The sequence below is a fragment of the Carassius gibelio genome, chromosome B11 (assembly GCF_023724105.1).
Source record: "Carassius gibelio isolate Cgi1373 ecotype wild population from Czech Republic chromosome B11, carGib1.2-hapl.c, whole genome shotgun sequence".
NCBI classification, from domain to species: Eukaryota; Metazoa; Chordata; class Actinopteri; order Cypriniformes; family Cyprinidae; genus Carassius; species Carassius gibelio.
In genome coordinates, this window is record NC_068406.1 from 18308728 (window position 1) to 18325760 (window position 17033).

At 38.5% G+C, this 17033-nt stretch overlaps 1 protein-coding gene across 2 annotated transcripts in view; it reads left to right on the plus strand.

The window, feature by feature from the left end:
- Nucleotides 1–314: 314 nt before the first annotated feature.
- rassf5 (Ras association domain family member 5) overlaps nucleotides 315–17033 on the plus strand; it is a 38197-nt gene continuing 21478 nt past the window's right edge. The window contains exon 1 of one of the 2 annotated variants that reach the window (XM_052568687.1): nucleotides 315–1078. In XM_052568687.1, coding sequence (XP_052424647.1) covers nucleotides 424–1078 — 655 coding nt within the window. In that variant the 5' untranslated portion in view covers nucleotides 315–423. Of the gene's footprint in view, nucleotides 1079–7489; nucleotides 8029–17033 lie in introns of those variants that run through there. The other variant, XM_052568690.1, reaches the window with a different exon arrangement.

Below are 17033 nucleotides of genomic sequence, written 5' to 3' on the forward strand. Positions count from 1 at the left end.
ATGCAGGGGAATGTTTACGTAGGCAAATTTCTGGGAGGGCCCCATCGATCTGTGTGCGACTATCTACATAAAAATAAGAGTTGTAGCTTATTTGAAATTCTAATAAATAGTGACAATATCGTTTATTCATGGCACCTTTAAAATTCTCTATTTCTCAGAGAAACTAAATTATTTCATTTAGCTGGAATAACAAGTGATAATAACAGAGTTTGTAGGGGCAGCCTTGGCATTTTTAAAATTCTCTTTCTTCTATTATTTAGTGGAATAACGAGATGTGAGCAACAATCATTGGTTAGTGAGGGGCAGGTTTGCGCAGCCAGTGACATTTAAAGCGCGCAGCTGATTCAGTGTGCGCGTCACACCCGCCGCTGGCGCTTCTATTTAGTTTGTATTCTGCCCAAATACAACTCTACGCCGAAAGACATGGCGTCCGTCACTTTAGGACAGCACCCCGCTCAACACCACCTCGACTCAGATCAGCAACTATTCCACAAACTGAAGTCGAGCGACAGGAAGAAATTCACGCGTAAATGGTCGCTGGACAAGATAAAAACACGAAACAGAGCGAGTGATATGGACAGCGGGAGAGCCGCAGTCTCAGCATCGCTAGCGTTATTCCACGAGCCGCCTTCAGCATCACACAGCCGAGGCGGCACGTCACGTAGTAACATGGACGGACCGACTGTTGACATGGACCGAGAGAACGCCAACAATAATAACGGGATATTTCGCAGACACAGTGCCGGGAGCCGGAGAAGCTCGGTGAAGGACGCGGCAAAGATCCATGCGTCTTCATCCCCGCAAGAAGTTCGCAGTAATCTCTCGGCGCGGTCAAACTTCAGCTCGACAGACGAACTGGAAGGACTGGCGATCGACAAGCTGACACGGGCAAAGTCGGGAGTAGTGAAGATGCGAAGCGAGCCTCTCAGGAGGGAGGCATGGTCCATCTTCAACCAGAGAGACCCCAGGGTGAAGGCAGAGAGGGGAGAGGGCCACTTCTTCATCTCCAGACGCCTGAGCCAAGACTGGTGCGACGCCTGCAACCGCCAGATCAGCAGCACTGCGCTCAAGTGTCAAAGTAAGCGACCTCTGTCTCTCCTCTCCTCACATGACCTCAGATAAACAGAGAGATGGATGGATGGATGTAGGTTACAAGAAAAGTTGCATATTATGACAGATAGATGAACAGGTGGAAGATTAGGGAAGTCTGAATGAAGCATGGATATAAAGAATGTTGGATGAATGCAGAATAGATGGATGAATTAGACTGATGGGAACAGACGAAGGGCTGGATAGATAGATAAATAGACAGACAGACAGACTAGAGTGTTGGATGAATGAATGGATGATGGAATGATGAGTAGGTTAATAGGAGGAGGAAGGGAATGCAACAGATAGACAGTCAGAGGGATGGATAGGTCGATGAACTGATAGATAGATAGATAGATAGATAGATAGATAGATAGATTAATAATTGGAGGAATGGAGGCTGGATTGAAATGTACAAATACTGAACAGTAGATCGAAAGATATATGGATATATGGATCTAGTGTGGATGGATGCATTACCAAATGATTAGCAAGGTAAAAAGATAAAAACAGATTTAATGGATGAATAAACGGATGCAGGATCAAATGGGTGCATATTAGAAGGTTTAGAGGAAAGATAGATGGATGAATTAATGGATGGACAAATGGATTGAGAGTTAGATGGACAGAGGGATGGGTGGATGAATTAATAGATGAGTGTAGGGGGATGCATGGATCCAGGGATAAAAAGATAGTTGGACGGATGGATAGATGGATAAATAATTAACAGATGAATAGATGGGTGGATAGATTGAAATATAGATGAATTAATGGATTGATGGACAGAAACAGATGAATGTAGAGTTGTTTGGATGGTTGGATGGACTTAAAGGTAGATATGTACATGGTTATGTTCATTTGTTGTATGTTTTCAGCATGTGTAAAAGACTCTAAACATAAAGGCTTGATAAGTGTGATAAGAGGAAACATCTCTTCATAAAACTGTTCAGCATTCAAAACCATAAGAGGAATAGGAAAGAATGAAAAAGGAGTTGATAGAAGAGCGATACATTGAGGAATGTCGATATACGTGTGTATATAAAGTACACAAGTGTTTGTTTTGCTAGTGTTTTCTGCTGAAGGGCTTGTTTGTACGGCTCCAGTGTTAAAGGAACTTCCAGTAGTGTGTGTTTGATCAAGATGAAGCATGCTGATACATGTGAAGGGTTTATGGAGGATGAGGGGGAAGTTCCCAGCAGAGGTCATTGTTTGTTTTTCTGTTTCGTTATTTGTCATGTTTGATTTAGTTGTATATGAAGGGAAAGGGGGATATCTGATGACCCCCCTCCAGATCCCCAGGGTTTACTAAATAAACACCTGTCACCCAAAGAGGTCTCTGATTGTCTGGAGATAGGAATGATAAACATTTGAAGCATGTAAGTGAGGTACACTTGCCTTTTAGATAAATAAAGTAAGAATCTGAATTGGCATCCAGTTACCCTGTTTGAATCTAATTGGATTTTTCTTAATGGTTTAAAGTACACTTGCTTCCTCTCTTTGCATGCTTTGCCTCCGCTCTGGTATTGCTGTTGTACATTTGTTCATGCACTCCACTGTTCCATTATGCATTTCAGCTAATTCACTTGCTTTTAAAGGGCTACTATAACAAAACCCTCTGTTGTAAAAGAACCAAAATCTAATTCCATTTATATTTTGCTTACAGTTACAGAAATAGATCTGTGAATGATGCATGTAGAATAGAATGACGTTATAGCTTAAAAAAAAAGTGCTTCGCTGACGCAGTCTATTTAAGAGATTAAATTGATACAGTGCTAGAATGTCCTACTGTTATCTGAATTGAACGAGTTTACAATGCACCCCGAGAACATAAGGTTTGTTTGTGTGTTTAGTTTTGTGTGTGTGCACATGGTGCATCTGTTTGCTCGTGTATGTGTGTGCATGTTTAAAGTGTTGCTGAGTTAGCAGTGTGTCAGCAGTTCTCTTTTGGAAATGGTACTGCAGTGAACAGCTTCATAAAAGGGCAGACAGCGAATCTGCAGGGGTTTATGGAGCGTGTCATTTAAAAGTTGGGGACGATTCTAGGATTATACATTAACCCCAATGACTGTTCTGCCCTTATAGTGCAGTGAAAAGTCATATTTGGGCATCTCTTTAAACCTCCCTTAGTCCTTTCTTTATTAGTTTTCTTTATAAATAGTCCCTTTAAAGACATAGGTCACCTAGTATTTTTTGACCATAAAAGCCAGTGGGTCCATTGTATCGATTAAAATAGTTGAAACATTCTTCGAAATACCTTCTTTTGTGCTTTGCATAAGAAAGTCACACAGGTTTAGAACAACATGAGGGTGTGTAAATGATAACAGAATTGTACTTAAAGAAACAGCATAGCCAGTCGAGCAGAAAGTTGTATCTACTGAGCCATCAAAGTGTGTTTGCATAAGTTCCTGACCTTATCACATTTCATTGAGTTCCACCATTTTCATTGAAACCACGTGAGTTTTAAACACTTGTTCCTCTTTTTCCTCAACCTTTACTGTGAATGCCAGGATTGGGTGTAATTTTTTCCTGGTAGTTTTGTTGTGGTTTGTCAGTAAGAATCAGAGTGGGATACATTGGGGATTTCCAAATTCTAAATTTTGCCACTTTCAGTTCATGTTTTTTTTTTTTGTGTGTGTGTGTAGCATTCCAAGAGCATGTCCTGATATGCCTCCAACATAAGCATTGGTTTCTTTTCTCTAGTATGTTGAGATGCCCCTAGCAGAGTTATTGCACATGACCATGGTTAAAGCACAAAATTGTAGTTTGTAATTGTTGCTTTTTTTGTTTAGAAATGTCTTGGAGCATGCTGGCAAATGGTGTATTTAAGAGGTTGCGGTGGTGCAGACGGCTAAAGATGGAGCGTCTTGACTACTACAGATCACCATTTTAGTACACACAGCCCGTAATTACAGTATACACACTGAATGAAAGAGGCAGTCGGAAAACATCAGTGGTTACATTCGCCTATAAACGGTTCCTTTGTGATCTTACTCTCTTCCAAAGTAAAGAAAAATCACAAATTAGGTCTATTTATTAAATCAATTGTTTCTCTTAGATAACAATACCATTCATAAGTGAACAAATGGAGACTTTTGCTAAAGTCACCTGATTCTCAGAAGAAAGTAAGTCATTATTGATAAACTATCCCTTTAATATTCTTGCACTTCACTCATTGGCCAAGAAACCAAAATACAAAAATATACAATAAGAAATTACTTTTAAATATGACTTCAAATATTTCTCATAAGATTCTTCCTAGATTATTTGATCTGTGGTATTCGGTACATATTATTTTTTTATAATTCTTTATATATAGAAAACAATTGTTGTTTTTTGTGTGTGTGTTTTTTTTTACATTAATTGCACGCTGTTAAATAATTTTGGACCAATCTGCATAGCTTTTTGGATATTGTTAGATGTTACCACATTTTTTTACCATTTCCCCCCCCTATATATTCTCTAACCATAGATAAACAATACTCCCATTTAAAATTCAAGGAATTGTGAAAAAACATATATGGAATATCTATGAAATCTCCTGAGCGATAAAAGAATATCCTTTGAACAATAAAATGTTCCTCTAAGGCTGCTCTTTCTTGCTCTGCCAACATACACTGTCAAAACCTGAAACCTCATTAGTTCTCGATTGCACAAATGCATGGCTAAATAAAGTTCTGTTTCTGGATTATATTATATGACGGAGTCACGGCAGGTTTAAACAAGGTCTCAAGGTTTAGTCATGGAGAATGAGTGAGTTCTCCTCAGGTAGCCTCCACCTCCCTGCTGGTGTGACTCAGAGTGTCTTAAAAAGCGTCCCTCACTGCATGGGCCTGTCTCAAAGCATCAGTCTTACCTGCTCTCTGCCTCATCTTCAGTCTGGCTTTATTTGTCTAATCTGGCTGGGTTTTTGGCAACCTCCCCCACCCAATTCAGCACATATCCGTCCGCAATGGAGGGATGCTGCCTCTCTGCCTTTGAGCAGTCCATAATCCATGCTGGAGTAATACTGTTTTTAGCCATATTGCAGATGGATTATAGCTTATGGATGCCAGTCAGAAATCGAATTGATTTTTAATTAAAAGTTTCAGACACACTGTAATACTAGAAAGAGGAATGTTTTCTTTGTGGCCTCGACGAGGAAGAGGGAAGCTGCTGAGTAGATGTAATGTGTTGTTTACTTTCTCACCTTTTGGAAGTTCTGCATCCATTCATAAATGTAAAAAAAGAAGGTATTATTACATTATTAGGAGGGAAATATGAGATGTCTGTGTTATGATAGGCTGTCTTTTCTTTCAAGTGTTATGGAAACATTTACAGCTTTTACATCCCGTTACCATTCATTTCCCCTTTTTTTTTCAGTTATGAAAACTTGTAAATCAAGTTGGCTGCTTCCCCAATTCTCAATTTTGCTAACTAAATCAAACCCCTGGCACATGCTCGACTGGGTGCACCACAAAAACCCATTGAAAACGTGCTATTCGTTCTGTAGATGTTTAAGTGGTTATGTGTGCACAGAGTTATCCTTGTTGAAATACACGGTTAAACAGCAGAAGCTTTGTCTACTTTTTCAATACAACATTCACCTCAAGCGACAGATGGACTGGGCCTGTTAAATCATCACTTCCTGTTTGAGGACTGTGACTTCACAGTATTCAGGGGTTGGATAGGCAGCTAGTGCGTGAAGGCCTCATTGGTTTGATATTAGTATCAGACAGTTAGTTTGAGTTGGAGGTGTAGAGTGGGCTGTGTTTCATGTGTGTGTGTGTGAAGTAAAGATGTGTTAATGAGGTCTGAGATGGGTGTATGGGGCAGTTATTGCTGAACAGGAGGAGCGAGTTAGTACGCAAAAGTATGACAGAACCGTCGGGAGTTATCTTAGGCTATAATTAGGCTGCCCTCCTTGGCTACTTCTCTCTACCTCTATCTCTATCTCGCTCAGACTCACTCTCTCTTTTGGAAGACATGGGGTGAGGACAGCAGGAAATGTGCCACCCCATCTATTATATGCAAAGCAAATTATAAGCAAAATATGTATTGCTTGCCATTTGTTCTAGGTTTTGGCTAAAACGGGAATTATTTGGTTAAATGTGGCAAGTCTTGCTTTATAAATGTAAATCAGTTGTTTCATGATGCAGATGAGATGTATTGAGGTTAGGTATGTTATTCAAGCCTTCGCTCATTAAACCTTTACAATAATCAAACCTCTGAATCTCTAAATTGGAATATGATGTGCGTTATTAAACTTGTTTATATATTAGATCAATAATAGGCTATATTTTATGATAACCTAACTTCTGAATCTATAACTTGGAATATGAAATGCATTATTGAGGTATTGGATCTCTTTATTGAATGCATTTATATAGGCTATGGATTTCTTAGCTAATTCATATGAATTTATGTTGGAAAAACGATACCTCTGAATCTCTAAATTGGAATATGAGATCCATTGACTTGTTGATATTTGATCAATAATATACTACAACCTCTAAATTGAAATACAGGGTGCATTATTGAGCTATTAGATAACTCAGATGTATTTTATGTACTTTGGGAAAATCCAAAATCTAAACCTATACATTTGAATATTAGGTGTATTAATGGGCTTTAGATATTAGCCAAAATCAATAAAATGCTTTATTTTATGTCAACCAAACCTCTATATATTGAAATTGAAACATGAGGTGCATTTGTGAGCTATTAGGTTATTAAAATGCATTTATTTTTTGGATAATCCCACCTCTGAATTTGAATATGAGGTGCATTAATGAGCTTGGTGATTTATTAATATGCTCTTATTTATGTATCATCAAAGTTCGGAATCTCTAAATTGAAATATAAGGTACATTATTTAGGTGTTAGCTAATTCATATGGATTTAATTTGGCATAACCAAACCTCTGACTCTTTAATTTGGAATATGAGGTATTGGATCACTAATATGAATTAATTTCTGGAAAATCTAACATCTGAATGTCTGAATTGAACATGAGGGCAAGGTGATTTATTGAGGTCACCCAAATGTAGGTTAACATTTATTGATGCTGTTATAGTTGTTGTTAAAAGAAATGGAGCAAGACGCTGCTCTCAATTCTCTGTATTTATAGATATACACTAGAGGAAATGAGGAAGGTGTAGAGTGGAGGGCTAACATGTTAAGAACTTGAGGGGTCCTTCAGGACAACAGGTTTCTCAAAGTGCGGGACTGTATTCTCACACAGGAAGTGGCACGATGGCACAGAGTGACAGGAGAGAGGCAAAGAGAGAGAGAGATTGACTGATCAATCGAGATGGAGGGAGGAAGACAGGGAGGGAGAGGAAAAAGAGAGTAGGAGGCAGGAGAGCAGTGCGGCTGTGCCTTTAAGGATTCGGTGAAAAACATGCTGCGGAGAGCAAGATGAGTGGGTGCAGTCTGAGCTGGTACAAGTTCTGCACTGCGTGAGAAAAACAGGAGTACGGACGCAGAGAGACCAGAACAGGAGAGAGAGTACCACCAGTCAGCGGAGGGGGCGATTGTGTCAGAGGGTAGGGGTGCAGGGTGGCAGAAAGGCAGAGAGGAGGGGGGGCGTTCAGTGCACAACACAAAACCGAGCGCAGCCCTGCGATGGTGGACACACAGGAGCGACTGGCGCAGGGAGCCCACACCACGACACAACGGAGCCACAGGCGCCCAGCCCCAGCCGGGACGGAGGCCGCTCACGGACCAGCACCTGGAGCGGGACGCAGTGGTGGCACTGGGGTCATGGCCGCAACAGGCCGCAGATAGCGGCGGTCATGCTGCCGGAGATGAGGACGGAGGAGGCGGTGGCCAGCGCCTGCTTCGGACAGGTCTCCAAGCGCCTGGGACGCTTATTCCGCCGCCTGCCCAAGTCCCGCTCCTGGTCCGAGGGCCTCCGCATGCTGCGGCGCTCCAGCAGTAGTGGGACCCTCATGTTATCAGGTAACTTGAGTCCGAAAGATGAGAAATATGTGGACGGGGGGGGGGGGGGGGGGGGCTGAGATAGAATGGGGTTTGGGTTAGTAAGTGAATGTGAGACTCGTTCTTAATGTACTTTTATCCTCTGTGACTAGACCTGTCCAATTAGGCTTCAGTCACTGAGCTCCGCAGTGGCTTTCACCTTCCTTAAATAGCCTTGTTCTGTTCTTGTTGCCGCATCACATTCTCGTTCTCCTTTCCTGCTCTCTTGGTCTCTTTCTTTCCCTCTGGGTTTCCTTTTCTCTCTCATGTTGTATCTATTGTTATCCATTCATGTGCTGAATAGACATCGATCTGTAACTCTAAAAGCTTCTGTGGTTCTAGAACGTGCCAGTGAACCAGGCAGACACAGTGCAATGTAATCATGCATATGCATGGAGTCAGGATAATTCTTCAACTCCAGATTTACCTGATCCTTTTCAGAAACCGAATGCAAAATAAATGTACATTTTCTAAACAAAATGACAAAATTTGCTCAAGTGTGGTTATATAATAGCTGCTTCACCATTTTGAATGGTTGAAAACATGTTGCTATGTAGATGCCTGAGATTTCTGAGTGAACTCTAGAGGTTTTTATGGGGTTTTGGGTGTTATTTAGGAGTTTGGGGTGATATCTTGGGATACCTCTTAGTAATAGAATAAAAAACTACCCATTTTGAGGTATCGTTAATATCTTTAGCACATTGATATAAGTACTGAAGTTTAATACTACAAGTATTGGCTTTCCCTAAAAACCACTTATTAATATTAGTAAGTTTGTCTGTGTTACGTTGTGTTTGTGGAATCGAATTGACCCAATGTATCATATCATACGGATTTTCGTCTCTATTTCAAGTTAGACACCCAGGCATCAGTGGATGAATTTGATCTCAGTGCTGTTTTTGGCAAAATGACGTTTTGATCAGAAGCCAAGGGAGTTGAAATTGAATTTCCCATTGATCTGGACCGGAATGCCTCTTTGAGTAGACGGAGACTGGGATACAGTACACCAGCCTAATGAATAAAAAGTGATCTGCTTTAATGCAAGTTAACTTCCCTTCTATTCACTTGGTATCATACTTGAATAAAAAGAAAGCTACACTGATGACACTTCTTCTTTTTCGAAGTTTCGAAGAAAGTGTTTAGTGGAGATTGATGGATTCACGTGTGCAGGTGATGGCCTGTGTGCTTAAGTTTTAATAACAGTGCTCTTTTATTGACATGGACATAGCCTGTAGTAACATTTAAAGTGTCAGCGCAGAACTACAGAATGAGTGTTCTGATAATGGCATCACATCTGGCTCTTAACTCCCAGTAGACTTCACTTTCTAAGTCACGGCCAATCCAATTAGCACTAAAGCTGTTTGGCAAATATGAGCCTTTCTAGTCTCTGGTTCGGAAATGCTAATGAGTTGATGAGTACATGAGATGATGGCAGCACTTTTCTCACCCTTCTATCTTCATGATGACGTTAGCCATCAGCTCCCGCACACACTGACGCACTGCTGTGGATGACACACTCTGAGTGAGACAGAAATCAGCAGCGGGCGGTGTGAAGTTTACATGTCATGAAGTAAATAACCAACTTCTCAATCAGGATTTAAAGGGACAGTTCACCCAAATGTACTTATCCTCAAGATATCCTAGGTGTATATGACTTTTTCTCTTTCAAACAAATACAATCGGAGGTATATTAAAAATCTCCAATTGCTTTATAATGGCAGTGAGCAGTGGTAGAGATTTTGAAGAATAATAAAGTCCATCCATCAAAGAAAGTGCTCGACATGGCTCCAGGGGTTAATAAAGGCCCTCTGAAATAATATATCCATATATAAATAAACTTTATAAATCAATCTTTAGAAGCTAGAAGTTTTAAATATGGATATTCTTCATACACAAGCGCATCGCTTCAGAAGGCCTTTATTATTCTCTCTCTCTCTCTCTATACACACACACACATGCACAATAACTTCACTCAAATGCTTTATATTTCATAGTTTTTACCTATGTTTTTTTTTTCCTGTCAGTCTAAAATTGTAGCACAATCTCTTTCACACAAACCTGCTAAACACCACATAAATGCTAAATAACCTTTGGATGGACCCTTTACTTCTTGAGTGTTGCTTTTTTTTCTTTTTAAGTAAATTGTTCTTGGCCAGAATGAGCTGCAGTGTGAACATGGCCAAAAGACCTTCATCTAGTGAGCCATTATGTCTACGCTTAACAGAACTGTAGATTTGATTGAAGCATAGAAGTATTCTGTCAGCTCAGATTGACGCCGAATCTTCGCATATGAGCTGGATTGTAAAAGCTTGGCTGTGAAATGCTGATAAGACCCTAAACAAACCTGTCTGTATTCATACTTTTTCAGCATCCGTGTTCAAAGTAAACATTAGACACACATTTCTTTATGTTCACTAGCGATCCACCCTTCACAATTGCTTTCAGTTTAAATTGGCAGTTTCCCACTCACTGTGTACTGTAGTCAGGCTCAAATTGACCTCCTCTGTGAATAAGCTAGCTGTACATGTGAGGCTGTGCCGGTCGCATGTGCTCAGAACCCCGGAGACCTGACCCGTGCAGCTTATTAAATCCATTAGATTGGATGTTAGTGCTCTTTCAGCATCTAAAAGGTTTTCCCATGCTTCACAAGACAAAACATCCTGATTTTCACTGTCGATACATTACACCTCGGTAGGCCTCACTTTCCCTAAGCGAAGCATTAATGGAATGGGGCTATTTATATTCATTATGTATTAATAGGGTATAAACAAAGAGTGCCAGACATTTTTTTTTTTTTTACTGTGGGTTAATTCCTCCCTGGATATCAGCAAAAAAAAAAAAATAATTATTGCATTATTCTAATAAGAACAAGGAACTAAAAGAATATCTTGATATAGGTTTAAAGAAAAAAAAAAAAATATATATATATATATATAAAATAATAAAATACACATTTATTCATTATTAGTTTGATTTTCCAAGTTTTATGGGAATTGGAATTCCAAATTTTCACATTTAGAATTTTCGGACAACAATTTATACAAGTGGAGAGTCGGGGGGAAGAAGTAACATGTTAATATAGAAAATTAACATATAGAAGTTAATATATGTTAGTATATAAAGTAGAGTTAATATAGAAAACAAAATGAAGAAACAAGAAAGCTGTGAAGTAAGGCAATAAAATGAGGAATGAAAGAGAAACAGAGAAAAAGAATGAGAGGAATCCTGGAAGAATAAAGAGAGGAAGACTCAAAGTGTGTAGTCTCTGAATGTCAGTTGAATGAAGCATTAATATGTTTACATGTATTTCAACATCAGTATGAATATGAGTATGGGTGTAAATGGGAAGACAACTGTGTCTGTGAGAGAATGGATGGATGGATGTAGTGATGTGAAGAGGAGTAAGAAGAGAATTTAAGTCAGTGCCAGCTGGATAACTAATGAGTGTCTAAAAAGTGATTTGACTTCTTTCATCCACATCAGAGTTAACAATAGATAAGCAAATAGGAATGCAGACACAGTAACAGATGCAGATACATCAGTAACATATACTATTTTAAATATTATACATGCCCATGTCCCGTTTTTAAAACTTATAGTTTAAGAAACACTTAATTTAACACTTAATTATAATTTTGTGATGCATAGATACAGTTTAATTTTCTCATTTATTTGGACGTTATGAGAAAAAATGATATAGGATAAACAATTTTCAAAATGGATAAAGAAATAATTAAATGAGAAATAAATGAGAAATAAAAAATTAAATAACTTTGAATAAAGCATGAAACTGTGAAGTAGAAAGACTGAAATTGTATTTTTATTTTTGGTTTACACTACACTATTATCATATTTATTATTTGTATCTCCATTTATTTGTATACTGCCAAAACGTTCTAAACATTAAAATAATTATCTGCTTATCAGTGTTGGCCCTTATTTTAACATCAGTGCATTTCAGTTAGTAAATCATTGTAGAATTGCACAAAACTTAGTCTTGAGATTTCGACAAAATTCCACCTGGAAAGAAAGGAGCGATTTTTGTTGTGAGGTCTCACTTAAGACAGAAGAGATCTGTTCAGTTTAAATACAGACTAAATACCCACCAATTACCCAGAACTATTATCCCTAGGGTTGTCCATGAATGGTAAAGTATGTCTATGCTTGCTCAATATAATAGAGCTTCACATTTTAAAACCCTTCACACTCATCAAGCCTCTGATAAAGAGAGGTCATTGTATGGGAGTCTACAGAAAGGTTCTTTACTTTAGCACATTTGATGCTGTTTGAATGAACTAGTGTGTTTCAGTCAAACTGCTGCTGTGTTTGTGTCTCTTCGTTGGAGTTTTTGTGCCGGTTTCCAATTTAGAAACATTAATTTAGGCTCAAATTACAGGGTTCAGTCAAATAGGTTTCACTGGGACCAGGTTGTTGGAATATGTTGCTATGTTGTGTGTGAATAGAGTAGTGCAGTGATGACGTTTTTGTATGCCACCACACTTCCGGTTCCCTCTACAAAAATCCAAATGAGCCAAGTGAAACTTCACTTTTGTTATAAAGGGCATGCTTGAATCATAGAAAAAGATGCTCAGCAAGATGAGAAAGAAAATGCAGAAAATGCTGCTGCTGACCGATGCAGAATCTGAGAAACCGAGAGTGAAAGAGGTTGTAGGAGGTGCGTACAGCTGGGGTGCATATGAGCCGTGACTCTGAGAGGGAACTGTGACTCCTGAGGTGGAAAAATGCTGATGTATGGAAGAGAAGGGGAGATCAGAAATGTCAGAAGGAAAGTAGGAGCGGAGTAGGCGCGTGAGGGACAAAAAGGCATCAGTGTTCTCGTTCCCTCTTTAAACTCCCCCTTACATTCCAGCTATCGGAGGGGAGTTTGGCAGCTTTTCCAGCTAAACAACCGAAATGTTTCTACTGATCAGCAGACATGGTTAACTCAAAGAGGATGTGACTACTGTGTGTGTAAATGGGAAGTGATGTTTTAAAGGGACAGGCCCAGAGATGCGTATTTGACCTCTCGAACGAAGGACATTCCTCAAATGGCCGATTAAACATTGTTTAATGTGGCAAAGACAAGAGTTTGACCTCGGCTGTCACCAGCACTCATGTTTTATAGCAGCACTGCAGCATTCCCAGGTTATGTAAACTATGCTGCAATGCTCTATCCATGGGGTTTCTCTAGCAATGACCCCAGGCTCTGCGGCTAAACAAATACTCTAGGGTCACGATTTGATGTGCCTCTGGAAAAAAATTAATGGAGTGTTTATTAGATTTTTCTCCACACGAGTGTGTTTGACAAATATATTGTGCATGGAATTTTTTTCCCCCATGGACATCAGGATTTCAGATTTTAGAAGGCAAGCTGTAGGCATGTTTGTACTTGTTACATGCATTCAAGTAGTCCCTATTTTTTTAGTTCACCATTTTATTTTTTTTTATTAACAGTGAACTTTCCATTTACATATCTTCAGTTTTTGTGTGTGTGTGTGTGTGTGTGTGTGTGTGCGCGCGCGATTTTATTTACTTAAAATCCATTGTTGCATTGTTCATATTTAGATTACCCCAAATTAAGCATGTTTTAATTTAAGTTGTTTCATTATTGTCACTTTGATGTACTTTAAATCATGCAAAATAATGCATGCAAAATAAAACCGCAATAAAATGCATTCAAAAAGTGTAGAAACACTAAAACACGAAAGAAATGAATGTATACTGTTTATCAGTGTAGCATTTAATTGATCAACACACAGTAAAAACAAATACTGAAGATTATTTAATTTAATAAAAAAAAATTAATAATTACATGGTATATGTGGTTTGTGTATGTTTTTTTAACAGCCGTTACTAAGAAAATAATTAAAAATGTTAGATTTTTTTAAATCCAGACTTATGAATGGTGGTTTAAATAATCCTTGCTTGGGAAATAGTATGAACTAAATCTGAAAATGTGGATGTTTTATTGAGTTTCATTGATTTTTGTTTGGGAGTGATTTCAGATTCCAGACAGATGATGGTATACCTGCCAGTCATATTCTGTCTGGTCCATTATTGGTGAATCATGCACACTGTATAATCTTCTACACTGAGAGCACATACAAAAGAGACGTGTTAAATCTCTTTACAGTTCTTCGGTCTGTAACCCCAGAAGGTGACGTGATTAGCGGTTGGCTGCACTCTCCTCAGATTAATCAGGTTTAGGGGGTTCAGACCGCACTGCAGTAAGGACATGTGATGATGGAGGGGAGCATATGTGAGCACAGTTTGAAGGAAAAGACATGGGCTCTGGGAGCGTCCTGTAGCACTAATTACCTCATCTAAAGAGTTTCAAAGAAGATTTGGCTGTTGTAAACCTCCAATCTTGTTCGGGACATTTAGATTTGTCCCGAATTGACTATAAACTGATACTACTGAAATCAAAGTGTTTTGATTTCTAGTTTGTCTGTACATGCTGATAAAGGAACAAACCACTTTTTAGAGTTAAACAGTTGAGTTTTACAGTTTTTGAATTAATTCAGCTGATCTCCGGGTCTGGCAGTAGCACATTTAGCTTAGCTTAGCATAGATTATTGAATCTGATTAGACCATTAGCATTTGGGTAAAAAATGACCAAAGATTTTCTATATTTTTCTGATTTAAGTTATATTGTGTACTAAGACTGACAGAAAATGAAAAGTTGAGATTTTCTAAGCCGATATGGCTAGGAATAGATAGTCCCCAGCTAGTTTGTGTAGTTGCAGCAGTAGCAGAGTTGCTGCGGACTATTTTCAGGTGCAGCGTAATATCACTCCGCCTTCTGCACCCATGGCACTACAGCAAAGTTCCTTGATTATTATGCCAAAATGAGAGTATAGTTCCTAGTCATATCCGCCTAGCCCTAGAAAATCACAACTTTTCATTTTCCGTCGGTCTTATACACAATATAACTACAGAAGAGTCAAGTTTTAAATAGGAAAAATATAGAAACTCTTTGGTCAATTCTGAGCGAGATGTTCCTTTAAACGTCAACACAAGTATTTGACCCATATTTTGTTGAGGCTCATTCTATATAACAGAATTGTGTATTATTTTAAACACTTAGTAGTTTTTACACATGTAAAAGAAGGCACTCAATTTTGCAGGATGACCCATGGCACCTGACTGCCGCTGCATGTGTCAGGTTTTTTATTTAATAGTGATTGCTGTGTAAAGTTATCAGGGTGTTGCATTAAAGCGCATTGCTGATATTAGGTTTAAGGTGCAAGTCAGAACCGGACGGAAGCCTCACCTCCTCCCATAATGCATTTCCTGGCCCTGAGTCATTCTGTTTGGTTTGGACACTCTTTTTCAACACTCCCCTGAAGATTTATATTTGGCCAGTGTTGTGGTGATAGACCATCGAACATGACATCCATTTTCCATGCGACTTATCTGTGTTGTGTAGAGACTCTTTGCATTCGCAATCTTCTTCCAGCGTGAACTGCACCTCCCTGCTCTTCCACAATGACAGTAGCAATGTGTTTGGCACTGATAATCAACCCGCTGATAATCAATCAGCATTCACTGTTGACGTCTGTCACTCCTGCTGTGTGTAGAGACCGATACCTCAGTCAGTTTGTTATCATGTGACTGTAAAAGCAACAAGCCATTTCTATGCCATTATCACTAAAGCACTTTGTGTTGTTGGCCACAGACTAGCCTATTTATAGAATATATATGACACTGCAGCCTCACTGCAGGACACCATGTCGTGTAAAATCACGGTCAGCCTGTGCTGGAGAAGATCCAGTGGTGCAGTGTCGTTTCCTTGGTTACTGTATGGCTCTGAGCAGTGAATATAGATGCTCAGAGTGCTTTCGGCTATTGAATTTACTACCTGTGCTATTCATTTTATTATCTCTCTTATGATGCTAATGGGGATTTTAAGATGGTGAGGGCAGATTGCATCAGCTTTTTTAATATAAAATGTGCTAGTTTCAAAAGCAAATATGTGGAAAAAGTTCACTAGATGGGCAATTATGGGAGGAAAAAATGAACCCCAGTGTCAATGAAATGTTTCTTGGCAAAAATTAAACAGCAGCTGTCTGTTCCAGTCCTTTAATAACCTCATTTCATTGGCCTCCGTTAACCTTTGAAGATGTTGGTACAGTGGCGCCATCTAACGATTGATCTTGTGAAGCATGATCGTTATCCAATTGAGAATATATATATATATATATATATATATATATATATATATATATATATATATATATATATATATATATATATATATGGTATTATATTATATTTTTTAATCAGTTTTGATATTATATGCATTCACCAGTTAATTTTTATATTCGATTTTAATTCTATTTATATATTTTTTTTCCAAGTTAAATGTATGTGTATTATTTTATTTTATTTTTTTAATTATTATTATTATTATTATATTATAAAATTCTTATTTTATGTCAATATTATATATAGGCATTTTTTTGTTTTATTTTTTATTATTAAAATGCATCTCTTAAGAAATAATAAAGTGTAAGAGAAGATTCCATTATTCATCAAGTCACTCTTCCTCCTGTGCAAACGGTGCATTCTATTATATGCGACGTCCACTAGATGGCACCACACACAACAACTATGTCAAAAAGCGCAATTGATGTCAATGAAATAATGGTTACAGCTGCTATAGTTGGCACGGAATAAATTAAATAAGGTCTTCTGATTTTTATAAACCTCTATCTTGGGGTCAAGTCATTTGAGAGTGAATGAATAAGGCACTGTTTAACTGAGCACATGACTGAATTCATTCTTATAATTAATGTTTATGTGGAGGATACACCAGACATTCTGTCTAATGTAAATGAGACCCTGTCACTGTTCATTCTGAAGAATCTTTGCTGTCTCTAGTTTGTGGAGCATGTGTCTGGGACAGATGTCTGCAACATGCAGATTGTCAGTTTATCATCACCAGCTCCAGTCGATTTTTCTCAAGGCTTCAGTGTTCATGCTGA